The sequence below is a fragment of the Acomys russatus genome, chromosome 32 (genome assembly GCF_903995435.1).
Source record: "Acomys russatus chromosome 32, mAcoRus1.1, whole genome shotgun sequence".
Taxonomy (NCBI): Eukaryota; Metazoa; Chordata; class Mammalia; order Rodentia; family Muridae; genus Acomys; species Acomys russatus.
In genome coordinates, this window is record NC_067168.1 from 44,578,579 (window position 1) to 44,599,039 (window position 20,461).

Sequence of the window (20,461 nt, forward strand, 5' to 3'; positions counted from 1 at the left end):
TAGTGAGAGATCCTGTCTCCATAGAACAAGGCAGAGTGTGAAGGAACACCCGATTGCTCCTCTGGCTGTGTGCAGGCTCAGCACTACGTACCCCACTCCTCACGCCTCCCACATGAACACATAGACACACATTTAAAAGGAATAAAGAAATACAGAAAGCTGTACTAACAACCCAGTTAACATGTTGGTATTTAAGCTTCTAGAATTTCCTTGTGCATATTGAAATTTTTAGAAGTATATTTATCTTCACAAAAATTGGATTTTGCTTTAAAATTATGGCTTTAAGATTAATTTTAAAATTAAATGTATGCGTGTGTCTCGGGCCAGGGGAATATAGGTGCCTAGGGGTCCATCTGATCCTCCCGTCCCCTCCCCTCCCGTCCCCTCCTGTCCTCTCCTCTCCCCTCCCCAGAGCTGGGGTATAAGTGTTTGTGAGCTGCCCGATGACATGGGTACAGGAAACCAAGCTTGGCCCTCTCCAAGAGCACCATGAGCTCTTAGCCACTGAGTTGCCTCTCTAGCCCTAAAATATTTTATAATTTGTTTAGCAGAAAACCCAACAAACAGCCTATTATGAACACCTTTCATAGTGTAGGTGAGTTTGTTTCTTTACTTTTGATTTTTTGAGAGTGGGAGTGGAGTGGCAGAGGCTGGCCTAGAACTTGATATGTAGCTGACACTGGCCTTGAACTTCTGATGGTCCTGCCTCCCACCTCCCAAGGCCTGGGAGCATGGGAGTGTGCCACCACATCGTGCTGTGTGAGTGCGTCGATCGCTGCTTTCTACTGTGCCAGACAGAGGAAAGTCACAGGCTTTCTCCCCCTTGCACCCCCACAGCTGTACAGATGCCCCCGTGTTCCTGGCGAAGCCATCGGTTGGATTTTTCACAGATTATGAGATTGGACCAGTTTATGAGGTAGAAACCTTGCCTCTTTACACCATGGAATTTCCAAACCACACACAAAAGTAGGGCAAGACTAGTGCACCTCCCCACCCCTGTCGCCCAGCTTCAGCGGCAGGTTAGTGTCATTTTTACCTTACAGCTTCTCCTCTGTTGAAGGAGGCATTTACAGCACACCATTAAGTGTCTCTAACACCCAGGACTCTTTTTTTTTTTTAAGAACCACAAACTAGGTGAGGCGGAGCACTCCCATCATCCCCGTGCCTGGGAGCAGAAGGGGGCCAGGAGACAGACGCCAGACTAGGCTACATGAGAACTTCCGCCAAAAAGCAGAAGAGGTCCTGGGAGATGGCTCAGCAGTTAGGAACGCTTATCGCTCTCTTGTACAGGACTTAAGATGGAATCCCACCCTCCGCTTCAGGTGGCTCACAACTGTCTGTAACTCTAGTTCCGGGGGATCCCAATGGCTCTGACCTCCACAGGCACCCACACGCACACCCCCACACACAGATACACACACGTAGTGAAAAAAAAAGTCTTACGCTGGGTATAGTACCAACACCTATAATCACAGCCCTCTGGGAGGCAGAGGCAGGCGGATCTCTGTGAGTTCAAGGCCAGCCTGGTCTGCATAATGAGTTCCGGGACAGCCGGGGCTACACAGAGAACCTGTCTCATAAAAAAAAAAAAAAAAAAAGTCTTTCAAAAGATATATGTATGTGTATGTATAAATGTATGAAAACAACATGCTATGTCTTACAGCTGCAGGCATTTCTAAATAAGGTAGGAGGGAAGGTAGAATGAATTTGATTGATTCTAGCAGAGGTTTAAATATGGATTTACGGCTTATGAGCAGCGTGTAGTCGGGGAAATGACCCAGTGGGTAAAATGCTTAGAGTTTGGATCCCCAGGCCCAGTGTGAAAAGCCAGGCAGGGTGGTGCAGGCCTGTGATCCCAGCACTGGGATGTGGAAACAGGAGGATCCTGGGAGCTCACTGACCAGCCAGCTGAGCCAATCAGTGAGCACCAGGTCTTAGCAAGAGACCCTGACTCAAAAGGTAATAGAGGAAAACACCTGATATTGACTCCTGGCCTCCAAACATGCAAAAAACATGCATGTGCACGCACGCCCACAAGTGTTTTCCATCTCCCTGCACACAACAAAGCAAACGGCTCCCTGGGGAATGGTACTTGAGTCTGAGCTCCGGCCCTCACATGTGAGCACACTCACGTAACACACAGTACTCCTGCATAACTCAAACACAAACACCCACACATACACACAATAAAAGATGTGCACACACACACACTGATGGGGAGACACAGGGGCCAAATACAGATGTTCAGGAAAGCACGTCTACTTTACTTTGTACCTCTACCCACAGGCAGAAAAGTAATCTCATTCTGGTAGAGGTCAGCACACATACTGCCTAGATTTAAGGTTGTAAATCCTGCTTTCCAATAAAAGGAGCCAGCAGGGCTGGGTGTATCTCAGCTGGCAGTGCCCACCTAGCATGTGGGAAGCCCTGGGTTTGACACCCCCATCCCAGCATTTTATTTTATTATTTTTTTTTAAATGTTTATTTATTATTATGCATACAGTGCTCTGCCTGCATGTACACCTCCAAGTCAGAAGAAGGCATCAGATCACATTATAGATGGCTGTGAGCCCCCATGTGGTTGCTGGGAATTGAACTCAGGACCTCTGGAAGAGCAGTCAGTGCTCTTAACCTCTGAGCCATCTCTCCAGCCCCATCCCAGCATTTTATAAAAGTAGCCATGGTGGTACTGCCAGCACTGGAAGTAGGGGCAACCAGCATGGAGTGTGGGTGGGGAGGACCCAGGAGTCTCTGAAGCACTAGTTGACTCTGGAGATGAGGCAGGGAAAACATAAGTTGGGCCTAAAGTATCGGTGTTACTGGGAAGTGAAGAGTTGGAAAAGAGCAGTCTGGCGGAGAGCTCGTTGGTGCTGGTCAGTGGAAGACACGGCAGCAATGTGTGGGTGCGCCTTGAAACTGCTGCCCGGACAGTCCTATTTTACAGCTTAGCACTGGGTAGAGCTGGTACCCAGCCCAGATTCAGAGGTCAGCGGGCTCTAGGAGAGGACAGTTTATGGAGTCAACCTTGATAAGAGTCCCCAATACTCCTGGGTACCTAGGACCACTGGTAAGTACATAGCTAAGGAACACTGCACCAGTGAGAAGGAACTAGAATTTGCTCCTCACTCAGCACTCTCTCCCCTCCTCGAGCCTTACTCGGCGCTCTTTCTTGTGAGCTCTGTGTGTGCGCACGCACACACACACGCATATAGGTCTGAGGTCAAGCTTGGATGTTGTTTCTCAGAAGCTGTCACCTTGAAACAAGGTCCTCAGGTTTGCACAAGCTCTTTACTGACTGAACAATCTTCCAGCCCCTGTCTAGTTGCAAATACACACAGTTCCCGCCTTTGCTGGTTGCTGAGAGGTTGAGGAGGCCCAGAGCAGGTGCTTGGTGAACAGTGTGCTCAGCCTGGTCTGCAAACTTCACATCACGTGGAGTCAGTCAACAGTAAAGTGAAAAAAGTGTGTGTGTGTGTGTGTGTGTGTAAATTCTAGGCTAGTCCACAAAGCGAAACTTCTGTGTACTGAGCACTGTGCTGAACCCTCATGTGTGAGCTGATGTGGAGCACCCTACTGTTTCATCCCACCCTTCCACCTTGAGTGGGTCTTGTGTGTCTCTTGGGTCGAGCGCCCACCACGCTCTCATCTGCACTGGCCACTTAGAGGCTTGTTTCTTGCTCCCTAAGCAGCACAGGGTAAGATCTATGAGTGCAGTACTACCATGCATTATGGGGAATGCACGGGCGATTTAAGGTGTGTGGGAGGCTGTGTGTAGGCGACCTAGTTTCCCTTCTGTTGCTGTGATTAAAAACGCTGGCCCAAAGCACCTTCTGGAAGAGAAGCTTTGCTTGGCTTAAAGTTCCAGGTTGCAGTCCATCTTCACTGAGAAGTCAAAGTAGGAACCTGAGAAATTAGTCCTGCCACACCCGCAGTCACGAGCAGAGAGAAGCAAACGCACGCAGGCACTGGCTTGCCTTCTTCCAGCCTTCTGTCCTGTGTAGTTCAGCATGCCCTGCCTAGGGAATGGTGCCGCCCAATAGGCTGGGTCTTTCTTCACCAATTTAATCAAGACAATGCCCCAAGACACGCCCACCTGATCTAAATAATCCCCACTAAGATGCCTCCCAGGTGGCTCTAGGTTGTGCGGGGTTCACTTTTGAAACTATCCTCATGGTAGGTTGTAACCTATAGTAACGTAACAATGTAACCCATGTAAGCAATGTAACCTATAGTAATGTACAATGTAAACATTGTACCCTATAGTATAAAAGGATTTTTAAAATCTACAGATCTGGGTCCTTCTGGGTTCTTGAGCCAACTCTGTAGCTATCACTTTAAAAATCAGGAAAAAGCATTGAATCAACTCCAAATTTCATTTTACTTTGCATTTTAACTGGGGGAGGAGGGCTTCAAAAAACTCCCTCAGTCAGGGCCTTACTCTGCGACCCATGCTGGGCTACAACTCACCAGGTAGCCCAGGCCGGCCTGAAACTCACGGAAAGCCTTCGGCCTTGACCTCCCATGTGCTAGAAAAGCAAGTGCATGTCGTCATGCTTGGCTTTGTTGTTTTAATTTTAGCATGGGATTGTCCCCAAATAAAAGTAGATAGACTAGCACAGCGGATCCCCATGCACCCATCACCCAACCTCAGTGACTTCCAGCATGTGAGGTATGACCGAGCTTATTTCTTTCAGTTCCCCCTTGCTTCCCATCTCATTTGAATTTGGGCTGGTAGGATGGCTCAGTGGATAAAGGTGCCTGCCACCGAGACTGACAGCCTGATTTCTGTCACAGAAGCCACACGGTAGAAGGGGAGAACTGACTCTTACAAGTTGTCCTCTGATCTCTAAACAACCACAACACACACACACACACACACACACACACACACACACACACACACACACACACACACACACACACACACACCAGAGAGAGAAATAATAAATCCTGCCTGCGTGCCATGCACCACTGGGTGGCTGACAGGAACCTCTTACCTTTACACAGATGGCCATCGCTCTGCAGAACACCACCGCGACCAGCCGACACCTGCGAGTCTTACCACCGTCCTCGCCATACTTTGCTCTTGGGCTTGGTGAGTTCGCTGTCCTAGCATTCTACACTGCCTTGAATGATGAACAGAACCGGCTGCTGACTTCTGACGAGCTGGCTGGAAGGCCCTGTCCTGAGCTCTGCCCACGCCTCCCTCCTTCAGCGGTGCTTGGGGTCCCTCAGGGTCAGCCCACAGCCCGCCATGCTGTCCCATCCAGGTCTCAGAGTCCTGTCAGCTTCTCTATCCTCTCCACCTTCCTCAGTGCACAGGTTCTGCCAGCACCTCACCCTTCACACTGTGGCTGCCCTTGATCAGGCACAGTCCGTTGCCACATCACCATGGTAACCTTCCAACCAGCCTTCCAGCTTTTGTGTCTGCCATGTCTCCCGGGCCTCTGGTATTGGGCAGGGGTGGGTGGCAGCTCCCACTTGTAATCCCAGCCCTTGGAATGCTGAAGGAAGAGGACTGACACAGTTCTGAGACCAGCCTGAGGGAAGAGTGAGAAACTAACCAAAAAACAAAAACAAAACAACACAAAACCCCTTTGCCACTCAAACACACAAATTTCAAGGGGCTCTCTGAGGTTGCCCATGAGATAAGCCCTACGCCACAAGGCAAGATATCCTCCAGGTACTCATTTCCCATAGGCCACCTTGCTTCTGTTGGGCCTTGATGTTGCTACCTTAGCACTAGTCCTGCATGCCCCAGGCAGCTCTGCCGTCAGCCTGGCCTTGGTCCAGCCGTGGCCAGTGTCTATTGCATGACTTTTCCTGGGGAGCTGTGAGCCAGCATCTCTTCACCCCAGAAGGGCACCACTGACAGAGTCAGGTAACCAACCGTCCCAACCAAGTCTAACTTGGTGAAGCAGTGAGTTTACTGGGGTCAGGTACAGGATTACAAACGAAGAGTTACAGGTGCTCATAGATGACTGAAAGGCAGCAGTGTCACAAGGTTTCATCCTAGCGTGAGTGGCCACTCAGGAGAGCTGCACCCCCAGAGCTCACTGCTCAACTTGCGAGCAGCCCCACAGAAGAGTCTCCACTCCCTCCGCAGTCGCTCCCTGCTTATGTAACCTCCCCGAGGGAGGGGCCTCATAAGTTTTGTAGCTTATGCTAGGTTCCCAAGCGTTACGGAATTTTCTCTTTCCTCCTGAGCAAAGAATATTCAATAAGGCAGAAATAGATACACTGGGTGGCTGCTCCCTCATTCTCACTGGTCACTTTTCTTGTACACAGGGATGTTCCCAGGAAAAGGCGGGATGGTGGCTCCTGGGATGACCTGCCAGTACGTTGTCCAGTTCATCCCGGACTGCCTTGGGGATTTTGATGACTTCATTTTGGTTGAGACCCAGTCTGCCCACACACTGGTGATCCCCCTGCAGGCCCGGAGGCCACCACCAGTGCTGACCTGTGAGTGTATGCCCCGCACCTTCAGTGGGATGCAATTAGGGCTGGGGAGCCTCTGTAACGGGGGGCGCATCTCGGGACTCCCTGAGAGCGACACAGATCTTGTGTTTCTTGGGCAGAGGCTTCGGGGGTCCTGAAAGGAGCCTTCTAGCAGCTTCCACCGCAGCAGGCTTTCGTTCTCCCTGCTGGCATTGCTCCCATAGTGCAGTAGAAGGTGTTTCTGTGCGCCCAGAGGAAATCTCTGTAGGTGTTGACTCTGGTGCTGTGGGAAGGAGGCTTCCTTAGAAAAGCCAGCTTTAGCCGGTCCGGCAGCTGAACCTAGGCCCCCCTTATTTGTTCTATAACCCCCAAGATGCTACTGGGTCTGGGCCAGGGAGTCTACAGTGGATGCTTATGCTAATAAGACTACAGTCGTGTGACCTGGCAGCACCGTGGACAGAGCCTAAGGGACTCAGGGGTCAGGGCAGGCTCCACTGATCCATCCTGCTCAGTGTAACTCTGAGCTCTACCAGGACCTCAGAAAATGGTAGCAGGGCCCATTCAGTGCAATGTGTTGTCCTTTTTATTTATTTATTTATTTTTACTTTAAAAAATTAATTTATTCAGATTACAGCTCAATTGTTATCCTATCACTTGGTGCTATCCTTTTTAAAATTAAAATTTTATGACATTTATGTATTATACATGTATATATGTGGTGTGTATGTGGGGTGGGAGAGGCATGTGGGCCATGATACTCACATGGCTGTCAGAGGACAACTTGAAGTAGTTGGTTCCTTCCTTCCACTCTGTCCATCTGGGGGATTGAACTCAGATCGTCAGGCTTGGCAGCAAGCACCTTTACCTGCTGAGCCATCTCACCAGCCCCATGCTGCCCTCCTTGAGCAATCTCTTCCCATGGCTGCAGTGTCCCCGGTATTGGACTGCGGCCACTGCCTCATTGGAGGAGTGAAGATAACCAGATTCATCTGCAAAAATGTGGGCTTCAGCGCCGGCAAGTTCTGTGTGATGCCCCAGAAGAGCTGGCCGCCACCAAGCTTCCGGGTGAGTGACTGTGGACTGCTGCCTGGGAAAGGAACAAGCAAATGAGCTCCCCGAGGGGGCTGCTGCGTCACATCGGGGACCAGAGACTTACAAAAGGAGTGTGCTGTAGCTCTGCCGTGGCCGAAGAGCCACGTGTGGAGGTTGGGGATGTGCTTCCGGTTGCGAGCGCCAGTGCAGCCCGGGTGAGGTGTATGCTAGCTCTTTTTTTTTTTTTTTTAATTGAAAATAAAATCATTCATATTACATCTCAATTGCTATCCCATCCTGTGCATCCTCCCATTCCTCCCTCCCTCCCGCTTTCACCCCATTCCCTTTTCCTATGACTGTGACTGATGGGGACCTCCTCCCCTTGAATATGATGCTAGGGTATCAAGTTTCTTCTTGGTAGTCTGCTATCCTTCCTCCGAATGCCATCAGGCCTCCCCATCAAGGGGACATGGCCAAATAAGGGGCACCAGAGTTCATGTGAAAGTCAGTCCCCTGTGCTAGCTCTTATTTTTTAATTTTTATTTTGTTTTATTTTGGTTTTTCAAGACAGGGTTTCTCCATGTAGCCCTGGTTGTTCTGGAACTAACTCTGTAGACCAGACTGGCCTTGAACGGAGATCTGCCTGCCTCTGCCTCCCGAGTGCTGGGATTAAAGGCGTGCGCCACCTCCACACAGCCATGCCTCTTATTTTTATAATGCAGTCTTCAAGGAGACCCCATGTGTTCACTTAGCCCAGCATTATTACAGCAGATCCGAGTGTCACGTGCAGACAGGCGGCTTTGGTTGAATTCTGTATTTTTTGCACAGTACTTTAAAATATTTTGGGGGTCGGGAGACGGCTCGGTTGATAAAGTGGGAGAATCTTCAAATCCTCAGAACTCACATAAAAGGGCAAGCCTGGCGTAATCCCAGGCTGAGGATGTGGAGACAGTCCAGTGCCTGGCTGGTCAGCCCAGCCTATGTGGTGAGTTCCAGGCCCGTGAGAGACCTTGTTTAAAAAACACCAAGGTAGACAGCATTGTTGAAGGATGATAGCTGAAGCTGTCCTCCATGAGCACACATGGACACATGTGCACCTACACACATATGAACACATGTGCACCAACACACACATGGACACATGTGCACCTACACACACATGGACACATGCACACCTACACACATATGAACACATGTGCACCTACACACATATGAACACATGTGCACCTACACACACATGGACACATGCGCACCTACACACATATGAACACTTGTGCACCTACACACACATGGACACATGCACACCCACACACACATGAACACATGTGCACCTACACACATGAACACATGTGCACCTACACACATATGGACACATGTGCACCTACACACACATGGCTGTACACACACACACATACACACAGTATGTTTTGAGCCAACCTTTCAAAGAGTGAGATTTCACGTGTGTGTCTGTATGTCCAGGCTCTTTGCTGTGACCCTGTGGGCTGGGACTGGGACCAGAGCATAGCCTGCTGTCTCAGCTCCCCATTGCCCAGGCAGCCCTAGTCTGACACCGATGATGTCATGTGTACACCATAGTTTCAGTTATGGTGGGTAGATTTCCCCATGCCTTCTGGCCTAGAAATATGAGACGTCCCTTGCCAGGCATGGCTGTTGCCCAGTGGGGTCTTACAAGGACCAGTTTGTTCCTCTAGCCCAGTGGTCTCTTGTGAAAAAACCACAGTTCTGTTACCAAGACAGCAGGTGTCCTTGTGATTCAGAAACTGATAAGGACATGGGGGTGGGGTGGGGACGGGGACAGGGGTAGGTGCAGTGACCACCACAGGCAAGACCAGGACTTCCGGGAAGCCCTTCTTGTGTCTCTTGTGTCCTCAGCACCTGGCACCTGTTTCCCAGCTGTCAGCTCCTCACCGTGGCTTTCTCACCCCTAACCTTCAGAGCCTCACTCGGTACCTGGCAAAATGGAGTAAACAGACCCTTGGGGAGACTGGGCCATGATTTCTTCACTCACTTAGAGGATCCTTAAAATCCTCAGACAGAAAAATGAACATTTGCGGGCCTTCCAGCACGAGTGCTGGGTTTGCAACGTCTCCTGTCACTGTGTAACCCGCTGCTTTTTTCTTTTCTTTTCTTTTTTTTAGGCTGTTGCAACCACTGGCTTTGTGGAGCAGCCTCCCTTTGGAGTCATGCCGTCTGTGTTTGAGCTGGCCCCAGGGTTTGCCATACTGTTGGAGGTGGGTAATCGGACCTGTTCTTCATGCCCACCCTTGGTGGTTTCCTCAGAAATTCCACTATTGCATCCACCTCCGCATTCTCATGACTCACCTCCTCACCAGGCCGAGCCAGGTCCCAGCATCGGCGGCTTCTAGCCAGCTGCTTGTGCTTGCGGTCTGCAGGGTGATGCGTTGGGCTGCCTACGACTTCCGTAGGCCATCCTCAGACCTCCACATGCATGCTGCGGCACACCCACTCACTAAGTAATTAGTTAGTTTAAACATCAATACAGGACGTTATGGTTCTAATCCGAAATGTCTCCTGTAAACTCACATTTTGAAGTCTTGTTCCTCAGCTGGTGGCCCTATTTTCAGACTCTGTGGAACCGTTCCTAGGTGAGGCCTCGCTGGTGGAAGGGGTTATGCCCACCCCTGGCCCTCACCTGCTTTCTCTGCCTCCTTGTCAGTTTCTGCTATACACACCTTCCCTCTCCGCCAGGTCCTGTTCCTCCCCACTGGCCTAGGAAAGGTGGAAAAGACCTTCGTCATCGTGTGTGACAACTGTCAGATCAAGGAGCTGGTCATCGTAGGTGGGGGCGTGGCTCCAGGAGCTGCCTTACACAGTAGCGTCGGTAGCCGCATCTGGGAGGACAGGCATCTGAGGGGGCCACTGCCTTGAACCCCTGAGCCTCCTGCCTCTCCTGCCTCTGCTCCCCTAGTGGCATGGCTACAGGAGAAATCTCTCATTCTTTGCCATTGAGTCCTCTTTGGTCTTTGAGAGTCATCCGTGGCTCGCACGTAAATCACCAGTTACACCTCTAGGTGTTTGCATAGTTGGAGAGGGCATTTTTTATTTTTTTTTTTAAATCTCACCAGGTGCACACAGTTCATCCTCTCCTCCCTTACTTCTGTTTGTGTGTCCTGTTCCACTTGGCAGTCAGGAACTGAGTGCCTGCTGCATTGTGAGGCTCTCAAAGTCACCTCCTTTTGGCTGGGGAAGACCTGAGGGTGGGAGTGGGTGTTTAGGGTCCACCTTCCCTTTATTTATGCTCTGGGGACCCTGGATAGGGCCGGCTGCATGGGATGTGTCATGGGTCTCATGGGGCATCAGCCTGCTGAGACCAGATAAGCCATGTGACTCTCCTTGTCAGGGACCGGGCAGCTGGTGGCCTTGGATCTCATCTATATTTCTGGTGGAAAAAGCGAACCAGAGCCAGGAGAGCTAAAAGATTTAACAGCTCAATACTTTATCCGATTTGAGCCAGAAAACCTCCAGGCCACCTCAAGGAAACAGCTCATCATCAGAAATGCTACGTGAGTGATCCTGGAATGTTGTTGACACGTAGCCCTGGGCCTCCTTCAAGTAGCCCTGGGTTCCTCATGACACAAGAGCTGCTTTCTAAGAGTCAGGGTGCTGTGAGCCCAGAATGGATCCAGATGAAGAGAAGGCTCCTGACTCACATTGACCATGTGAGGTGTGTGTGTGTGTGTGTGTGTGTGTGTGTGTGTGTGTGTGTGTGTGTGCTCACATGTGTGGTATAAGCTGTGTATATATAATATGTGTGTGAGGTATGTCTGTGTGAGGTGTGTGTGTGTGTGTGTGTGAGGTGTGTGTGTGAGTGCTTGTATGTGAGGTGTGTGTGTGAGGTGTGTGTGAGGTGTGTGTGTGAGTGCTTGTGTATGAGGTGTGTGAGGTGTGTGTGTGTGTGTGTGTGTGAGGTGTGTGTGTGAGTGCTTGTATGTGAGGTGTGTGTGTGAGGTGTGTGTGAGGTGTGTGTGTGAGTGCTTGTGTATGAAGTGTGTGAGGTGTGTGTGTGTGTGTGTGTGTGTGAGGTGTGTGTGTGAGTGCTTGTGTGTGAGGTGTGTGTGTGAGGTGTGTGTGAGGTATGTGTGTGAGTGCTTATGTATGAGGTGTGTGAGGTGTGTGTGTGAGGTGTGTGTGTGAGGTGTGTGTGTGAGGTGCTTGTGTATGAGGTGTGTGAGGTGTGTGTGTGAGGTGTGTGTGTGAGTGCTTGTATGTGAGGTATGTGTATGTATGTTTTGTGTGTCTTCAGGTGCGCATGTTTGTGGGGTTGTGGGTATGAGCAGGCTAGAAGGCAAGCTTAGTTTTCGTTTCTCAGGCAGTACCACCTTGTTTTTTATGAATTATTGTCCTGGAATTCACCATTTGGCCCAGGCTTGGCTAGCAGGAAGCCCAGAGGACCCACTGGCTCCCACCTTGTGAGCACTGCGATCATAACCCTGAGCCGCCTCACCTGGCTACTGTCGTTTTGCTTTGTACAGGGTCTCCCTGTGTAGCCTTGATTGGCCTTGAACTCACTATGTAGACCAAGCTGGCCTCAAATTCACAGAGATCTGTCTACGTCTGCCTCCTGAGTGCTGGGATCAAAAGCGTGTGCCACCATGACCGGATGTTTTGCTTGTTTTACTGTGGGTCCTGCGACCAAAGTCAGGTCCCCACATTTAAGAATGAGCTAGCTCCCCAGTCGGCTCTCTTTCTGTTTAAATTGATTAAAATGAAATCACATGACAAGCACCTCTTCAGTACACTAGCTGCATTTTAAGTCTTGGTGGCCACTTCCTCAATGCAGCCCCTCCCCATCTGCAACTGCCCTTCCTTAAGCTTCTCCCATATCCAACCCCACACTCAAGTTGATAACCTCTTTTTCTTTGATTATGTGTGTTTACATATATATATATATGAGCATACACACACACACACACACACACACACACACACACACACACACACACACACACTCAAATACATCCTGCTGAGTCTGTTGTTGACCACTCGCCCTGAGATGGCTCATCCTTGGCACAGGCTAATTCTCCTCCCAGCACAGTTCTTTGCCTAGGGGACATCCCTAAGTTTTCAACATTAGTGGGTCTTTGTATTGCCGTCTTCTGGTCTTCTTTGTGTCACCATGGCAGCCTTCCTGGTGCTCTGGCTCTTACAGCCTTTCTGCCTCTACCCTCTGACGCTCCCTGTGACGCTCCCTGTGACGCTCCCTGAGCCGCAGACGGAGGGGCTGTGCTGTAGCCATCGCCAGGCTCCCCAGCTCTCTGCACTGTGCCCAGTTGCAGCTTTCCACGGTGCTCTCCGTTGCTGTAAAGGGAAGCATCTTTGACGAGGGGCGGTAGCTATACTTGTCTATGGGTCTGAGGATAAGATTTTGAATATAGTAAGTGATTGAAACATCAGAATGAGCTAACTGCAAGATGAAGTTACAGTATATAAATGCAAGTTTATTGGGAACAGCTCTCAGCCACCATGCAGGGGGAGAGGGGGGAGAGAAGAGAGAGAAAAGCATGGCTAGAGGGAGGAGAGCAAAGGGGGACCAAAATTTCTGGAATATATACATACATACATATATACACATACACATATAGTGAAGGGAAGCCTCTGCCCCTGGCCTGGAAAGTTCAGGGTAGATGGTGAGGTATACCAGCCATGCCCTATAGCAGGTAGGGACCAAGGGATGCTGGGAGAACCTGGGAAGCCAGGTCCACTTTGGCCTGAAACCCAACAGTAAGGAATTATGCTGGTCTAGCAAATTGGCAATAGTATATATAAATATATATATATATATATATATATATATATATATTTTTTTTTTTTTTTTTTTTTTTTTTTTTTTTTGGTAATGTTCATGATCTCACTAACCCCAGGAAGTTGCCTAGGCTTCCAGTACCTGGCATGTTTTCCCTCCTGTTGAGTGGACCTTAAGTCCTACCTAGACAATTGTTGGTTGCCACCTCCACGTGAGTGTCCCTTCTTTCACCTCAGTGCATATACTGTCATGCTGGTAATTGTCATCGTTGCAACTGCATAGGAGTGTGTGTTTCCCTCCCTCGGCAGCTGGATAGTATTTTCTGGAACCATGGAAGCTAGACCACAGGAATGATTCTTTCAGGTCAGATTCAGTTCAAATCATGCAATCCCTGTGCCCTAAGTGTGCAGTGTCTTCAGCAACAGGACCACCTCAACACTGAGAGGTGGCCAAGGGATGATTTCGGGAGTCACTTGAACTGCCTTGAGCAAACATTTGGAAGGTTTTGTTTTTTTGTTTTGTTTGTTTGTTTGTTTGTTCCTGGTACTCGGGTTTTTTTTTTTTTTAATAGTCTATGGTTTCTTTAAGATATACACTCTCTCTCTCTCCTCCTCTCTCTCTCTCTCCTCTCTCTTCTCTCTCTCTCTCTCTCCCTCTCTCCCCCTCTCCCTCTTCCTCTCCCCTCCCCTCCCTCCCTCCCTCCCCCACTCTGCCTATCTCTCTGTGTATACACGCACTCATATGTATTACATATACTTTCAGGTAAGTATAAAATGACTCCTAATCCCGAGGCTGCTTTATTAAACAGCACTGGTGTATTCGCCCTGTGTCCCTCCTTCTCCTTCTGTATTGACCTCCCTCTACCCAGTTGGAACCTCTTCCCCATTATCCTGTCTCTTACTTCATATTACCCGTTTCTTCCTATTCCCCTTTCATGGTGTCGAGTGAGGGAAGATCTAGGGACAATTTCCCAGAGAGCTCATTCTGTGTCCATGCCATGAAAGCCTTCCAGATCCCAGGCTGGGTGTTTGGGCTCAGCGCTCACCGGCAGATGCTTCCTTGGCCATCACATTCATCAGCCTTGACATTAGTGAGCCTCCCACCAGGGCTGCCCTGGGGTGCATGTGTCAGTCACTTGGCATGACAGGAGGGGACTGATCTGACACCCCACCTCCATCTCACCCCCACCCCACCCCAGCAGTATGCCTTATGTCCTGTCCCTTCTGGCGCCATAGAGCTGGCATGGTCTCTGCCCATAGAGCAGACCAATCAGAGTGGGAGGGGCTAGGGGCTTGTGACATGGCCTTGGAGCCACTGGCCACTGAACGGTTGCCCCCACAGGCACGTGGAGCTGGCTTTCCACTGGCAGATCATGAAGCCCAACCTGAAGCCTCTGATGCCCGGAGAGACGCCCAGCTCGGACAGCATCAAGTGCCACCCCGACAGGGAGACAGCATTCTCCATCATCCCTGAGAAGGGCGTCCTCGATGCCCACTCGGACCACGAGTTCATCCTGAGTTTTTCTCCTCATGAGGTTATCTCACTAGCCAGGGACTGGGGTCGTGAGCTTTTTATGTGTCTGTGTCTCTCGTCCCCCAACCCCTGTGTATGTTCTTGAAAGATCCCGAAACCACAGCTGGGCCTGATGAGGCACCTGGGCACCGTGCCGAGTACAGCCTGTAGCTCAGAGTATGACTGGAATGCAGGTCTAGTGTGCGGGAGTCAGCAGCTGTTTCCTGCTTCTGACCCCGTGTCCCTCTCAAAGGACAATCTTGTGCTTGTTCCTGGTCCCTGGGGACCTCTGCAGTTCAGCTGCACACACCGAGGGTGCTAATCGGAGCCAATGTCCAACTTGAGGGCTGGTGCTATCTTTGCAATAGGTTCCTTCCCTGGCAGGGACCCCATTCTCCCTAAGGTGGAGATCGGACACCAGGAAGCAGCACATCACTTCAGAGCGCCTCCTCGCTGCCCCTCGGCACCCCGGCTCTGGGGAGAGGAATAGCTGCCCTGTCCCTTAGCTCCCCACAGGCAGGCAACCTGTCCGGAAAGTGAGCCTGCTTGTCACACTGTGTTTGTCTTGCAGCTCAAATGTTTCCACAGTGTACTGCAAATGGTTCTGGAAGCTGTCCCTGAGCCCTTGAGGTGAGCAGGGTCTGAGCCTGGGTAAGGGAGGCAGCCTTGCTGCTACCACTGGGCAGCCTCACTGGTAGCCCCTGGGCGCCTTTGGATGTGGTGGGAAGGCTTGCAAGGTGCACTGACTGGGTAGAGCTGGGTCTCCAGGAAGCTGCACAGGTCCCACCCAGTCTGGTGGCTGCGCTCTGTTTTCCAAGGCAGCAGGTTTGGGCACTAGGCCTTCGACTATTTGGCTGTCACTCTGCGTTGTCCTATGACTGTAGGGTTGGGCATTGGGAGTAACGGAGCACTTTTTGTTGTCCACAAGTAGGTTAAAGGCAGGGGCGTGACCCTCCTGCACTGTGTCAGCCCCTGGCTCATAGCATGTTTGTGTTCAGCTCAGGGGCGGAGAGCCTGGGGGACTATTCGTACTCTGTGGATGACGTGATCGTCCTGGAAATAGAGGTGAAAGGCTTGGCAGAGCCCTTCCAGGTCCTCCTAGAGCCCTACGCTCTCATTATTCCTGGCGAGAGCTACATCGGCATCACCGTGAAGAAAGATTTTAAGGTGAGGAATCCTCACACCGGCTTCGCTGGCCCAGGCAATGCTGCACTTAGGTGTAAGGTGGTGAGGGTGGAGCTCAGCAGACCACAGCATGGAGCCCAGTCCTGTTCATGGGATCCTGAGCCTGTCATGGTTCACACTCCCGGGTGAGGCTTGTCTGAGTTTTGTCAGTGTTCCTGAGTCGTCTGAAGTCAGAGCCGTGCAACCCATCCCTGAGTCTTCAGCAGGATGCTTTTACCAGTATCCCTACAACATGAAGAAAAGGTGCCTCTAGGGAAGGGGCGGGGCTACAGATGGACAGCAGCCAGCAGACAATCAGATGGGTCCCCAAGGAGCCCGCGATCCCACCATGCCCCTGCGGGTTCTGACCTGACAAGGAAGGGCCGGTACCCACACAGCCTGGGCTGGCATATGTCTTTCAGATGTGGAACAATAGCAAGTCGCCCATCAGATACATGTGGGAGAAGATCAGCCACTGCCACATCATTGAAGTGGAGCCCTGCGTGGGCATGATAGGTAGCTCACCCCTGTGAGGGTGTGGCCGGCCTGGGGACGGATGCAGGGGACCCATGCCAGACCCTGGTTGTCCTGTGGTCAGACGCAGCCTTGGTCTGGAAGGAAACCATCTCTGCCTCTGATCTCCACCTCGATCTCCTCCTCTTTCTCAGAGCCCAACGAGGTTGGAGACTTTGAGTTAAACCTAACTGGTGGGGCGCCTGGCCCAACCAGCCAGGACCTGCAGTGTGACATCAAAGACTCGCCCTCCCCGGTGGTGCTCCACATCGAGGCAGCCTTTAAGGTTCCATGGGTGGGAACTGGGCAGCTGGGGGTGCCTGAAGAGGTTGGGGGAAGGGAGTGAAGCAGGTCCCAGCCCCTTCTGAGGCAGGCAGGCCAGCAGTGGCAAGCCCCCCTGCTGTTTCAGGGACCTGCCCTGGTCATCGATGTCCCAGCCCTTCAGTTCGGTCTGCTCCGCCTGGGACAGAAGGCTTCAAGCTTCATCCAGATCCAGAACGTGAGCCAGCTCGATGCTGTGTGGCATTTGAAGGAGAGTCCAGACTGCCTGGAAGAGAGAGGAGAGGATGTGAGTGGGACCCTGCATGCTCCCAAGATGCATGTGGCCTCCCCACGGGACACCCACCTTTGGCTTTTGTCTGAACTGGGATTTGTCTGAACACAGGATTTTTTTTTTCTGACCACTGGATGCAGAAGAGGGTGGTGTGGGGTTTCTCCTTGGAAGCAGCCTGAGTCCAGAAGAGAACAGGCAAAGCAGCCAGGAAGGCCACACTCCCACCTCCTCAGGCTCACCTGGAAACCGTGGTTGCGGTTTGAGTACCAGCCACCGGGTGGCAGCTGGTGCCGCACACCTGAGAGTTCAACAAAGAAAACTCAATTTTCTAGGGATTTGAGCTGTTAGTTGCCCTGATTTCAATCCCGATGGCCTGGTGGCACACGCCTGCATTCCCAGCACTCTGAGCCAGAGGGGGGCAGAAATTCAAGATCGCCCTCTCATGAGGTCGAGATGGGGGTCTATCCAGATCGTGTGGCACCTCCAGGCAGCTGTGGCCCTCAAACCCTTTGTCGTGGTCTCACTGAAGGGAGAGATAATACCCTTCCAGTGACATCCCACTGTGGCCCACCTGGGACCTAAGGATTCTTAATCCTACAGGTGCCCTTCTCATCAGCCCTGGGGGGGGGGGGGGGGGGGAAGGGGGCAACAGGGAGGGGGTGGAGTAGAGCTGCCTTCCCAGAAGCAGACCCCTTGGTATTTCTTCTCACCTGTCTGCTCTTGCCTTGGGTATGTGGAGGGCTGGGTTTGTTGATAGGTAAGTCAATCCTGTGGTGGTGGTGGTGGGGGTGGGGGGTGAGGGGTGAGGCTGGGGGATACCAGGACAGGTACAAAGAGGACTGCCTATCTGTAACCTCTGCCTTCCCCAGTGGAGCAGCCTGAGGGCCTGAGGGCTAGCCCCGGATAAATCTGTCGAAGGTTGACCTGGGCCTGCCCAGAGCACCTCCTCCATGGCACCCAAGTTCCCTTTATGTTCTTTGGTTTTCTCCCTCCCTCCCTCCCTAGGCACCTCCTTCTGCCTCCCACTTCTTAGATCTGTGTCAGGAACTGGGAAATTCTGTCTTGCATATTCCTTTACCTGAACATGCAGGGGTTTTGTTGTTGTCGCTGGTTTATTTGTTTGTTGTTTGTTTTTTCTTCTTTATCTCTCCTTCCTAATGTTTTCACCCAGCTGTGTTTTCCTGCCTGCTTTCATGCCTCTTTGGTTTCATGCCTGTGAGATCCAGGGGCAGCTTGCAGGTGATCCTGGCCAGGCATAGGCAACCTCCAGCATCTCCGTTCCCCTGGCCTCACTTCTCACTGTGTCTTCTGGGTTTACCCCAGGTTTCCCCCTTCGACATGGAGCCTTTAAGTGGCCATCTTCACCCCCTGGGGGAGTGCAAAGTGACCATCACCTTAGAGACCTTGCGTTGTCAGCGCCTGCAGACAGTGTTGGAGCTGGAGGTGAAGGACGGGGCCTGCAGGTATGGAGGGCGCACCGCGGGGCGGCGAGAGGGGACTGTTGGCAGCTCGTGTTTATAGTGTGCACAACTGTGCATTCATCTAGAGATATTTCTGAGTTTAAACTACATGGCCAGGCATGGTGGTGCACGCCTTTAATCCCAGCACTCGGAAAGCAGAGGCAGGAGGATTGCTGTGAGTTCAAGGCCAGCCTGGTCTACAAAGCGAGTCCAGGACGGCCAAGGCTACACAGAGAAACCGTGTCTCAAAAACAAACAAACAAAAAAAAAACCAACAACAACAACAACAAACAAATAAAGACAACCCCCCCCCCCCCAAAAAAAAACCCTACAGATACAGGGGCTGGAAGGATGGCTCAGTGTTAGGAGTGCTTGCTGTTTCCCCAGATGATCAGGGTTTGATTGCCAGCACCCAGTCAGCATCTTACAGGCACCTGTGACTCCTGCTCTGGGGTGGCCGAGGGCATTTTCTGGCTGCCTTGGGCAGTTTCCTAGTAAGAGGAAGCATAAGAATAATGAGAGAACTGGAAACACGCATGTTCATGGGCAGGAGACTGAGCACCGAACAGCACTGACATGCTACACAGCCCATTGTATTCTGGGAAGAACACACCAGAGGCATGGAAGACAGTGACGGTGCTCCCCTTTCTCCCTCTTCTCCCCCCCTTCTCTCTCACTTTGGTTGTAGAAATTTTCTCATGTACATAAAGAAAAGTTTTACACCCCCCCAAACTCATTGTCTACCTTCAATAATTACCAACTCAATGCAAAGGCTCCCTCATATCCTCTAACTCTCCCTACCTCTCCCCAGTTCCTCTAAAGCAAAATATTTTGATCCTCCCTCCCTCCCTCCCTCCTCCCTCCCTCCCTCCCTTTCTGATTGGCCTCGGAATGAATGTGTATATATATATGTATGTATGTACACACACACACACACACACACACACACACACACACACCTATACCTCCTAGGCTGACTTTGGATGCACTATATATATCCTAGGCTGGCCTTGGACTCTGACACACACTCTCTCTCTCTCTCTCTCTCTCTCTCTATATATATATATATATATATGTATGTATGTATGTGTGTGTGTGTGTGTGTGTGTGTGTGTATATATATATACATATATATGTATATATATATGTATATATATATATATATATATATATATATATATATATATATATATATAAAATCTGTGTGTGTGTCTGTGTGTCTGTATCCTAGGCTGGCCTTGGACTCATTAGTGGGTCTAGGCAGCCCCGGAAGCCAAATGTATGTCTGTGCCTCAAGCAGCAGGTCAGACCAGCAGCTGCTGAAACTGTTTTGCAGTGGAAAAGGAGGAGTAACCCTGTAACCAGTAACCCTGAAATCCAATTTTAGTTCTTCCGGTATCTCACTTGCCCTTCCTCCTATAAGCAACCCTAATGAAGCTTACAGGATCACTGTCTTAGTTAGGGTCACTGTTGCTGTGCTGAAACACTGTGACAGAAAGCAACTCGGGGAGGAAAGGTTTATTTCACTTACACTTCCACAGAACAGTTCATCATTTAAAGCAGTTAAGGCAGGAACTCAAGCAGGGCCAGAACCTGGAGGCAGGAGCTGATGCAGAGGCCGTGGAGGGTGCTGCCTACTGGCTCGCTCCCCATGGCTTGCTCAGCCTGCTTCCTTAAAGAACCCAGGACCACCAGCACAGGGATGGAACCACCCACAGTGGGCTGGATATTAAATATGAAAAATAAGATGCCAGGCAACAGACATGATATAGAGTTTATTTGTATAGAAGCATGGGAGAGCAGGGAAGGGGGGAGGGCACCCCAAAGAAAAAGAGAAGAGACAGACCAAGAGGGTGAGAGAGAAAGAGAGAGGAAGAGAAGAGGGGGGGCAGGCAGACAGACAGGCAAGCTGGGTTTGTCTTTTTAATATGCTGGGCAGCTGGCCCACCTAGTGGCACACAGGTGATGATGTCATAGGTTGCTAGGCAGACTTGGGGGCAGGCA

General features: G+C 50.9%; 1 protein-coding gene across 1 annotated transcript in view; it reads left to right on the plus strand.

Annotated features, from left to right (window-relative positions):
- Dlec1 (DLEC1 cilia and flagella associated protein) overlaps positions 1-20,461 on the plus strand; it is a 51,314-nt gene that overhangs the window by 10,324 nt on the left and 20,529 nt on the right. Inside the window, exons 6-19 of the mRNA XM_051140437.1 lie at positions 838-916; positions 5,008-5,095; positions 6,289-6,462; positions 7,367-7,503; positions 9,630-9,722; positions 10,201-10,291; positions 10,853-11,015; positions 14,597-14,789; positions 15,339-15,397; positions 15,766-15,934; positions 16,354-16,447; positions 16,600-16,730; positions 16,854-17,012; positions 18,321-18,460. Coding sequence (XP_050996394.1) covers positions 838-916; positions 5,008-5,095; positions 6,289-6,462; positions 7,367-7,503; positions 9,630-9,722; positions 10,201-10,291; positions 10,853-11,015; positions 14,597-14,789; positions 15,339-15,397; positions 15,766-15,934; positions 16,354-16,447; positions 16,600-16,730; positions 16,854-17,012; positions 18,321-18,460 — 1,770 coding nt within the window. The remainder of the gene's footprint in view (positions 1-837; positions 917-5,007; positions 5,096-6,288; positions 6,463-7,366; positions 7,504-9,629; positions 9,723-10,200; positions 10,292-10,852; positions 11,016-14,596; positions 14,790-15,338; positions 15,398-15,765; positions 15,935-16,353; positions 16,448-16,599; positions 16,731-16,853; positions 17,013-18,320; positions 18,461-20,461) is intronic.